The sequence below is a fragment of the Pelodiscus sinensis genome, chromosome 19 (genome assembly GCF_052426305.1).
Source record: "Pelodiscus sinensis isolate ZL-2025 chromosome 19, ASM5242630v1, whole genome shotgun sequence".
In the NCBI taxonomy this organism is placed as follows: Eukaryota; Metazoa; Chordata; order Testudines; family Trionychidae; genus Pelodiscus; species Pelodiscus sinensis.
Window position 1 is genome coordinate 22,698,661 of NC_143070.1, and position 9,951 is coordinate 22,708,611.

The window sequence follows — 9,951 nt, forward strand, 5'->3', positions numbered from 1 at the left end:
GCGGAGCTGTGAGGGGGGGCTGCAGAGTGCGGGGGGGGGGATTTGAACACAGGGTGGGGAGGGGCCCTGTCCTGAGGGGCGCAGTTCTGACAGGGGCAGTTAGCGGGGGAGGCCCAATGGAGACCCTGCAGGGGGGGAGCGAAGCTTTTGGGCCTTTTTCGGTTTTTAATTTTGATGGGGTTTTTTTTTGCCCTCAGTGCCGGTACCTCACGGCTCCGCCCCCCTGGACCTGCCCCCCCTCTCCCCCCATTGCTGAGCTCAGGAATGTGACACGGCCCCGGTCCCCCAGCCCAGAGGCAGCCATGGCTGCAGAGAGCCCCGTGGAAAGTGTCCGGGAGGAAGCGCCGTGTCCCGTCTGTCTGGAGGATTTCACAGCCCCTGTCACTCTGGAGTGTGGGCACAATTTCTGCCAGGCCATCCTCAGCCCTGAAGGCAGAGACACTGAGCAGCAGGGACCCCTCTGGCCCAAACGGCAGCTGGTAAACATGGTGGAACTAGCCAAGCCGCTGAGTTTCCAGTCATCAAAGAAAGCAAGATGGGACGGGGTGTGCGGGGAGCACCAAGAGGCTCTGAAACTGTTCTGTGAAGAGGATCAAACTCCCATCCGTGTGGTGTGTGACAGATCCCAGGCTCACATGGCGGTACCCTTACAGGAAGCTGCCCAGGAGTACAAGGTACAGAGTGGCTGTCCAGTGTGATGGGAAATAACATTAGGTTTTAATTACAGGCTAATTTCACTGACTGTTACCAGACACAGATGTGAACCAACCAGTGTAAAGCAGTGGTCTCCAGCCTTTTTAAAGTATCACTTTTTGAATTTAAGTGCAATCTAGGATCTACCTCAAACCCAAATACCCTTGCACCACCTCCTATGTGACCCTTTTCCGAGGCCCCGTCTCTGCTCACTGCATCCCTTCTCCCTCCCCGATCCTTTTTCCCTTTCATCAGGCAGGGGCCGAGGGTTGGAGTGCAGGAGGGGGTTCACGCTCTGTAAGGGAGTTTGAGTTCAGGGGGCTTAGGGTTAGAGAAGAGACTTGGGGTGCGGGAGAGGTACATGACTAGGACAGGTTTTCAGGATACAGGCTCCAGCTGCACACTGCTTACCACAGGTGGCTCCTCTGTGGTGGTGCAGTGGGCTAAGGAAGGCTCACCCCTGCACCACTCTCAAAAGCATCCTACAGACTCCCTCTGTTTGTGGAGGTAGACTGCAGGGTGGGAGAAGGAAACAGCTCTGAGGCAAAGGGCAGGAGATGTGCAGCAGCAGGGAGAGGGGGCAGCTGAAATGCTGCACTTGATAGCCTCTTAGCCAAACCAGTCAAGATCACCTGTCAGAGGCTCCAAGATCTACCTGTGGATCCCGATCTGCTGGTTGGTGACCACTTCTGTAAAGCCTTCATGATCCAAGAGATGCAGTAAAAAGTAAATGTTCTGGCTTTGTGGCAACTTATGTCAAGTCTTTACAGATACCTGATGTAGGAATTGTTTCTCTGAGGCTCTAAATCCTGAAACCTGACTCTCACTGGTGGCGAGAGGGGTGTTTGCACAAGGGAAGGTGTTAATAATCAGAGAGGTTTAGATTACAGGAGCTACAGGCCACTCTGTCAGTCAGCTGCCTTGGGACTGGAGAAGAGGAGGTCACAAGCTGCTACTGATTGGATGAACAGGAATAATAATCTGTCATTTGCCTTATAGATCCGCAATGACATCTGGGCCCTGCACAATAACCAGCATGGGAAAGTCCCTGCTCTGAGCAGGTCACAGTCCAGTTAGACAAACTGTAGGAAGGGAAGGTGGGGCAGCAAGTTGCTCATAGTCGCCAAACACATCAGGGGTAGAGTTTGGTCCTGAACCCTGGTCCAATTGTTAGACTACACTGCTCCCTGTCCCTCAGCATCACTGGACAGTGATGAAGTGTGGCTATTAGGAGAGAAAGATGCCTTGATAAAGCCCTGGGCTCAGCAGGAAGAAGAGGTTTCCCACTGGGATGCTGAACTTTAGGGCTGCTCCGTGAGGGGTTAAACTCTGATGCAGCAGTTGGCAGTAGATGAGGTTGCTGGGCTGGATGCTGTGTTCAAACTGGTTAACTGATGAGCTAATGTTTATCGGTGCCAATTACAAGTTAAACTCCCCACTGCCTCTGAAGTGCCCACTTGTCTCTGGCAGCTTACGTCAGTCTGCAGTTGCTGGGCGTTCCCATTGGCCAGCAGTTCTTGTGGCCACCCTGGCAGACCTCACAAGAGATCCCTGGCCCCAGGAGAGACCATTTCCGCTACCAACCCTGCTTGTCAGCAGGTTAAAAAATACTGTCACTGATAAAATTGTAATCGGTTACTTGATTAGTATTGTTAACCACCTGCATCATTCTTTATGAAGGTGCCACCACTGATCTGTCCTCCACCCTCACAGGTATCCTGCTGCATCCGCAGTCTCCTCCTGTGTATTTTTCTATGGACAAAGCTATGTCCAGGGCTGAGTCCCTACTGGACAGGGGCAGAGCTCCACAAAACTGGGACTCTATTAAAGGTAGACAAATAGGCTCCCAACATCTAATGTGGTTTGCCCTCGTGCTTATTTCTGTTTCTCCAGGAAAATTTGGAGACTCATTTGAAGACTCTAAGGAAGGAGAGAGAAAAGCTGCTGAGAAGGAAAACAACAGCAGAAGGGAAAAGCCAGGAGTATCTGGTAAGTGCTTGCGGCTATGAACCAGCAGGGACTGGCAGTGGGAGAGCTGTGTTAGGAGGCAGACTCCTGTGTGGCCTTGGTGAGGTTGGGCTCGTTTGTGTTTCTCCTGGATCATGAATTGCTGGGTGAGATCCATGTGTAGAAAGGCCTTGAGCATCCATGTCAGTGCATGAGTTAATGTCCAACCTTTGTGGCTTCCCCAGACATCCTCCCCAGGTGAGCTGAATGTGCCCCTGAAGGACTGTCTGCTCACTTGGAGCATTTATATGTTTTCTTCTTTTTCCTCCATGGGTATCTGTCAGGCTGGTACTGAGTCCTGCCTCCTGGTGCTCTGGATATGAATTCCCAGAGTCCATGAAGAACAAAAGATGCTGCCCATGATGGACATGGAAACATCCCTTTCAGAAGGACACGGGGCAAAGGAGATCATAGAATCATAGGACTGGAAGGGACCTCAAGAGGTCATCAAGTCCAGCCCCCCGCCCTCAAGGCAGGACCAAGCTCCATCTACACCATCCCTGACAGATGTCTATCTAACCTGTTCTTAAATATCTCCAGAGAGGGAGATTCCACCACCTTCCTGGGCAATTTATTCCAATATTTGACCACCCTGACAGTTAGGAATTTTTTCCTAATGTCCAATCTAAACCTCCCCTGCTGCACTTTAAGCCCATTACTCCTGGTCCTGTCCTCAGAAACCAAGAGGAACAAGTTTTCTCCTTCCTCCTTGTGACACCCTTTTAGATATTTGAAAACCGCTATCATGTCCCCCCTTAATGTTCTTTTTTCCAAACTAAACAAGCCCAGTTCATGAAGCCTGGCTTCATAGGTCATGTTCTCTAGACCTTTAATCATTCTTGTCGCTCTTCTCTGTACCCTTTCCAATTTCTCCACATCTTTCTTGAAATGTGGCGCCCAGAACTGGACACAGTACTCCAGCTGAGGCCTAACTAGTGCAGAGTAGAGCGGCAGAATGACTTCACGAGTTTTGCTTACAACACACCTGTTGATACAACCTAGAATCATATTTGCTTTTTTTGCAACAGCATCACACTGTTCACTCATATTCAACTTGTGGTCCACTATGACCCCTAGATCCCTTTCTGCCATGCTCCTTCCTAGACAGTCGCTTCCCATCTTGTATGTATGCAACTGATTGTTCCTTCCTAAGTGGAGCACTTTGCATTTCTCTTTATTAAACCTCATCCTGTTTACCTATGACCATTTCTCTAACTTGCTAAGGTCATTTTGAATTATGTCCCTATCCTCCAAAGAAGTCGCAACCCCACCCAGTTTGGTATCATCTGCAAACTTAATAAGCGTACTCTCTATCCCAATATCTACATCATTGATGAAGATATTGAACAGTACTGGTCCCAAAACAGACCCTTGAGGAACTCCACTTGTTATCCCTTTCCAGCAGGATTTAGAACCGTTAACAACAACTCTCTGACTACGGTTATCCAGCCAATTATGCACCCACCTTATCGTGGCCCTATCTAAGTTATCTTTGCCTAGTTTATCAATAAGAATATCATGCAAGACCGTATCAAATGCCTTACTAAAGTCTAGGTATATGACATCCACCGCTTCTCCCTTATCCAGAAGGCTCGTTATCTTATCAAAGAAAGCTATCAGATTAGTTTGGCATGACTTGTTCTTCACAAACCCATGCTGGCTATTCCCTATCACTTTATTACCTTCCAAGTGTTTGCATATGATTTCCTTAATTACCTGCTCCATTATCTTCCCTGGGACAGACGTTAAACTGACCGGTCTATAGATTCCTGGGTTGTTCTTATTCCCCTTTTTATAGATGGGCACAATATTTGCCCTTTTCCAGTCTTCTGGAATCTCCCCTGTCTGCCATGATTTTTCAAAGATCATAGCTAAAGGCTCAGATACCTCCTCTATCAGCTCCTTGAGTATCCTGGGATGCATTTCATCAGGACCTGGTGACTTGCTGACATCTAACTTTCCTAAGTGATTTTTAACTTGTTCTTTGTGTATCCTATCTTCTAAACTTACCCTCTCTCTGCTTGTATTCACTACGTTAGGCACACCTCCAGACTTCTCGGTGAAGACCGAAACACAGAAGTCATTGAGCATCTCCGCCATTTCCAAGTTTCCTGTTACTGCTTCTCCCTCCTCGCTAAGCAGTGGGCCTACCCTGTCCTTGGTCTTCCTCTTGCTTTTTATGTATTTATAAAAGGTCTTCTTGTTTCCCTTTATGCCTGTAGCTAATTTGATCTCATTTTGTGCCTTTGCCTTTCTAATCTTGCCCCTGCATTCCCGTGTTGCTTGCCTATATTCATCCTTTGTTAGTTGTCCTAGTTTCCATTTTTTATATGACTCCTTTTTTATTTTGAGATCGTGCAAGATCTCCTTGTTAAGCCAAGCTGGTCTTTTGCCATATTTTCTATCTTTCCTACACAGCGGAATTGTTTGCTTTTGGGCCCTTAACAACGTCCCTTTGAAATACTTCCAACTCTCCTCAGTTGTTTTTCCCTTCAGTCTTGCTTCCCATGGGACCTTACCTACAAGTTCTCTGAGCTTATCAAAATCTGCCTTCCTGAAATCCATTACCTCAATTGTGCTGGTCTCCCTTCTACCTTTCCTTAAGATCATGAACTCTATTATTTCGTGATCACTGTCCCCTATACTGTCTTCCACTTTCAAGTTCTCAACTAGTTCCTCCCTATTTGTTAAAACCAAATCCAGAACAGCTTCTCCTCTGGTAGCTTTTTCAACCTTCTGAAACAAAAAGTTGTCTCCAATGCAGTCCAGAAACTTATTGGATAGCCTGTGCCTCGCTGTGTTAGTTTCCCAACATATGTCTGAATAGTTGAAGTCCCCCATCACCACCAAATCTTGGGCTTTAGATAGTTTTGTTAATTGTTTAAAAAAGGCCTCATCCACCTCTTCCACCTGGCTAGGTGGCCTGTAGTAGACTCCTAGCATGATATCACCCTCGTTTTTTACCCCTTTTAGCTTAACCCAGAGACTCTCTACACAGCTATCTCCTACGTTCATCTCCACTTCAGTCCAAGTGTGTACATTTTTAATATACAAGGCAACCCCTCCTCCCTTTTTTCCCTGTCTGTCCTTCCTGAGCAAGCCGTACCCTTCCATACCAACATTCCAATCATGCGTCCCATCCCACCAGGTTTCTGTAATACCAATGATGATATAGTTGTATTTATTGGTTAGCAATTCCAGTTCTTCCTGCTTATTACCCATACTTCTCGCATTTGTATATAGGCATCTAAGATACTGATTTGATCTTGCCTCCCTGTTGTGCCCTGACCCTCCTTTCTCCTTGCCATTATAGGCCGTAGTCCCCCCCATTTCCAACCTATCTCCCAGTCCCGCACATGCAGCACTTACCTGTGGGCTTTGTTCACCTGCCCCCGACAAACCTAGTTGCTGGAAGAGACACATCTGCCTAGTAATCACAAAGAGTCAAATGTTGCAAATTTTAGGGTTTTCCAAGCAATTCTCCCTACTGCACACTCAGCTCCCCGTGAAAGGGCCGTGGGCTCCATCCATGCCCCTGACTAGCCCTTTCCCTGTTTTACACAGAAATGGACCCAAGACAAGAGGCAGATGATTGTGGCTGAGTTTCAGCAGCTGCTGCAGTTTCTGGAGGAACAAAAGCAGCGACTCCTAGCCCAGCTGGAGAAATTAGATGAAGAGATTGGAAGGTTCCAGATTGACACTGTCAGGAACCTCTCTGTGCAGATTTCCTGCATCAGCGAGGGGATTGGGGAGCTGGAGGGGACATGTCAGAAGCCAGCAAGTGAATTCCTGCAGGTGAGACTGGGGGACAAACATCCCAGCTCCTCACACAGCGAAGGGGGGCTCCTGAATCACAAGTGCTGGGTCCCAGTTGTCAGATCTCAGTGTATCACCTTGTGCATTGCTGCCATGTGAATGACTCTTGTGCTTTGTACAGTTACAGGCACAGATCTATTGGAGATGGCAAAGCCCCATTCGCTCAGGGGATCCATGTTCCTTGGGCTAGGGCAGGGCCTCTTCCCATGTTTGCAAAATCCCTTCTGTGAAGTCCCCTGTGTGTGTCCAGTGGGGCTGAGATTCTTTTCTGTGTCTTTTTTCTAGGTCATAAGAAGCACCCTGAGTAGGTACGTGGCTCTCACTCTCCTCACACTGCACAGAGCAGGGAAAAGGCTTGGAGGAGATGTTAGCACCACATCTCCCCAGAGCTCTACAGCCAGATGTTAGACATGAATATCTCTGATACATTTGATTCCGAAGGTCTCATCCTCGCACTTGACACTCTGGAATTCCCCATTCAGGGCACAGTCTGACCTGAAGTGTTTCTTAGAGCTGTCACCTCCTTGGGGATTGGTTGCCACAGGACTGTCACTGCTGGGCACTGAGCACATTCAGCCCAGGACAGCAGGGATCAAGAGTCTATCCCACTCGAGGGCTGTTTGGAGACCAGTGTGAAGGGAGCTGGGTTGAGGGGAGCGGGTGTCTCAGTGTAGTCCCTAGTGGACAGATTCCTTCAGCCCTTCACATGGGAACCTCCTGTCCCTCAGCTTCTGGAGGCCGAGTGAGTTGGCCATGGAGACTCTATTCTCCTTTACTCCCCAAGCCAGTCTCCCCAGGCCGGAAGTGAAGAACTGAAATGGGATCTTTGAGGGGAAGGTTGCATGGCCATGGCATGTGTTGTCCCTGCTCTCAGGCTGGGAGAATTGGAGGAATTCTAACTCCAGGCCTGTTAGAGCTGAGACTTACTAGCCAGAACTTATCAGCAGTAAACGACGTACAATCACATGGAATTGTTTCTGTCCAGGTGTAAGATGGGGCAATTCCACCTGCCAGAAGAGATTTCCCCTGAACTAGAAGAACAAGTCAGAGGTTTCTCCCAAAAAACGATTGCTCTATCAGAGACTCTGAGGGAGTTCAAAGGTACCTGGAAGGGATGGATGAGGGGAAAGCGGTTCAAGTATCTGAGACTATTGAACCTGGGCTTTGAAGCCAACCTTCCCCTGCCTCAGTTCCCATGTGAAGAATGACGACCCCATCATTCTGCTCTCCTTAGAGGCACTGAGCGAACAGACCCAACTGCCTGCAGATAGAGCCAGGGGTTTGCAAACTCTGAACCTCCCATTCAGAGATCAAAATGGCTAAAGTTACTGTGATGGCCACATGTTCTGCCACCACAGCTCCAGGTTATGGTAAGAGGCAGTAAGTGAATGAGCAACCTAGTGGGAGGGGGTGAGCAGGTAAATCTCATTTACAGCTTGTCTCTCCTGGGACAGGTGTGAGGCTGCAGGGATATTGGCTCCATTGCTGGGAGGTGCCCCAGTGAGAGGAAATGAAAGTTTCAGACTCTTTCATACTAAATACCTGAGTGTGAGTCTGATAGAAATGAAATGCAGAGTTCAGAGTGGGACATTGTTATAAATAGGAGAGCCTGGAATCTCACCTCTCTTATCTCTTCCCCCACTAGACACTCTGCCCTCTGCACTGGAGAGAGCAAGAGGAAAATGCCTTGGAGCTTTCAGACAAGGTAAGTTTGCTGGTGGAAATTCTTTGTGATGTGAGAATTCCTGTGAAAACATCTTCATGGGATTGTCATTGTTGTTACCAACCAAACCCAGCGACCACAGTGCACAAAGCCCTAAATCACCCAGTGATCAGTGAGGAGCCCCAGGGGTGCTGCATGGGGATCTGTGGACATTTGGAGAAACACTGGTCTATAGGTTTGTGATGCTAAAGGGGTGAAGTTAAATCAGAAAACGGACAGCACCTTCAGGCTCAGATTTCACTGCTCAGTTTCAATATGGGGTTGGTTTCAAACAATAAATAGGGTGCAAGGCTCTGACACCCAATCTCCCTCCTAGACCCCTCTATCTGTCTGGCATCCCAAACCGTTACCAGAAGCATCCTCCTTCTCTCAATGCCCATCCCGGATCCTCCATTTCGTGCATTTATGTCATGGAAAAGTGCAGCTCTCAGCCACTTTCTATTTCCCCCCTGAAAATTTGGCCCACCTCTTTGAATGGATACAGCTCAGTGAGAGCCAGTAATTGAAAGCTGATGCCAGACTATTTCAGACAAGAAAAGAGGCACAAATGTTTGATAGGGAAGCGGTTTAGCTGCTAAAACAATTGAACAAAGAATTGGTGGATTCTCCCATCTCTTGATGTCTTCAAATCACTGGGAGACTTTCTAGAAAATATACTATGGGGAAACAGAGCTTTGTGCCTGGGTAACCGGACTAAGTGTAATGGCTTGTGCCACAGAGGGGATCAGACTACATGACTGAGGATATCTTCTGATCCCATGAATCTTAAGATCTCATCCTGCAAACACTCAGCACAAGTGTTTAGTACTAAGCACGCGTATTTAATAATAACACCACCATTCAGATGCTTAACTTCACTGATTCTCTGTTGTGGAAAGGGTTTATAACGTCTCTGTGAGATGAGAGCAAAGTTTGTGCTGCAAATCTGTGAATGAAGACTAAGGATTTTAAATACAGCAGCCTGCATTTAACCTATGTCCATGTTCAGGCAGATGAATATGTGGCTTGTTATCAGAAACACTGGGTGCTGAGAACTGGATCCCATTGTTGTAGACATAGTAATCTTGTAACTCAAGCCAGGTACGGAGGGAAATGAATATGGATTTGGGATCTAAGCTGTTAATGGAATATCTAGAGTACAGCAGAACGCTTAGCTGCCCTGGGGAATGAGCTGGGCCATTCCCAAGGTGGGGGAGTGATGCATCTTTACTGCAGGTGAGTGTGTCCTGGGATCTTGTACCAGCCAGAGCCCAGTCTCTACAAGGTGGGGAAATGAGCCTCTGTGGGTGGGTGACTGAGATCTCAGCTCTGGAAGCAGTATTGGGAAAGACCTTAATGAACAAGATCAGCACTTGGTTTTTTTGCTCTCCAAACACGATTTCCAGTCTCTGAAACTGATGTGATCTCCTGGGTGGAGCGAGAGGAGGAGTTGTGGGTCCCAGATCCTCTGAGCTGTGAGGAAGGGGAGATCATCAGCAACACCCAGACAGGTGAGCAATCAGTTAAACTGACTCAGAAGCCAATTTCTGTCTCCTTATAACAGATGTAACTTGTGTGTTTTCATGAAGTCTGACTGACTGTTCAGCTTGTCTTCAACTCCAGTCAGAGTGTGGTGAGCGAGGAAAGGCTGGGTTCTCTTCTCTGTGGAAGGGTTGTGAAAGGAGGACAACGAACTCAGCTCATGATAATTTGACCATTATTTGAGCGTGTAT

At 47.9% G+C, this 9,951-nt stretch overlaps 1 protein-coding gene across 6 annotated transcripts in view; it reads left to right on the forward strand.

Moving 5' to 3' along the window:
- Nucleotides 1-9,951, forward strand: part of LOC142821493 (uncharacterized) — a 34,915-nt gene that overhangs the window by 1,353 nt on the left and 23,611 nt on the right. For 5 of the 6 annotated variants that reach the window (XM_075912556.2, XM_089770982.1, XM_089770983.1 and 2 more), the window contains exons 2-8: nucleotides 198-674; nucleotides 2,587-2,682; nucleotides 6,265-6,495; nucleotides 6,802-6,824; nucleotides 7,502-7,617; nucleotides 8,162-8,221; nucleotides 9,625-9,729. In XM_075912556.2, coding sequence (XP_075768671.1) covers nucleotides 198-674; nucleotides 2,587-2,682; nucleotides 6,265-6,495; nucleotides 6,802-6,824; nucleotides 7,502-7,617; nucleotides 8,162-8,221; nucleotides 9,625-9,729 — 1,108 coding nt within the window. The remainder of the gene's footprint in view (nucleotides 1-197; nucleotides 675-2,586; nucleotides 2,683-6,264; nucleotides 6,496-6,801; nucleotides 6,825-7,501; nucleotides 7,618-8,161; nucleotides 8,222-9,624; nucleotides 9,730-9,951) is intronic. The other variant, XM_089770984.1, reaches the window with a different exon arrangement.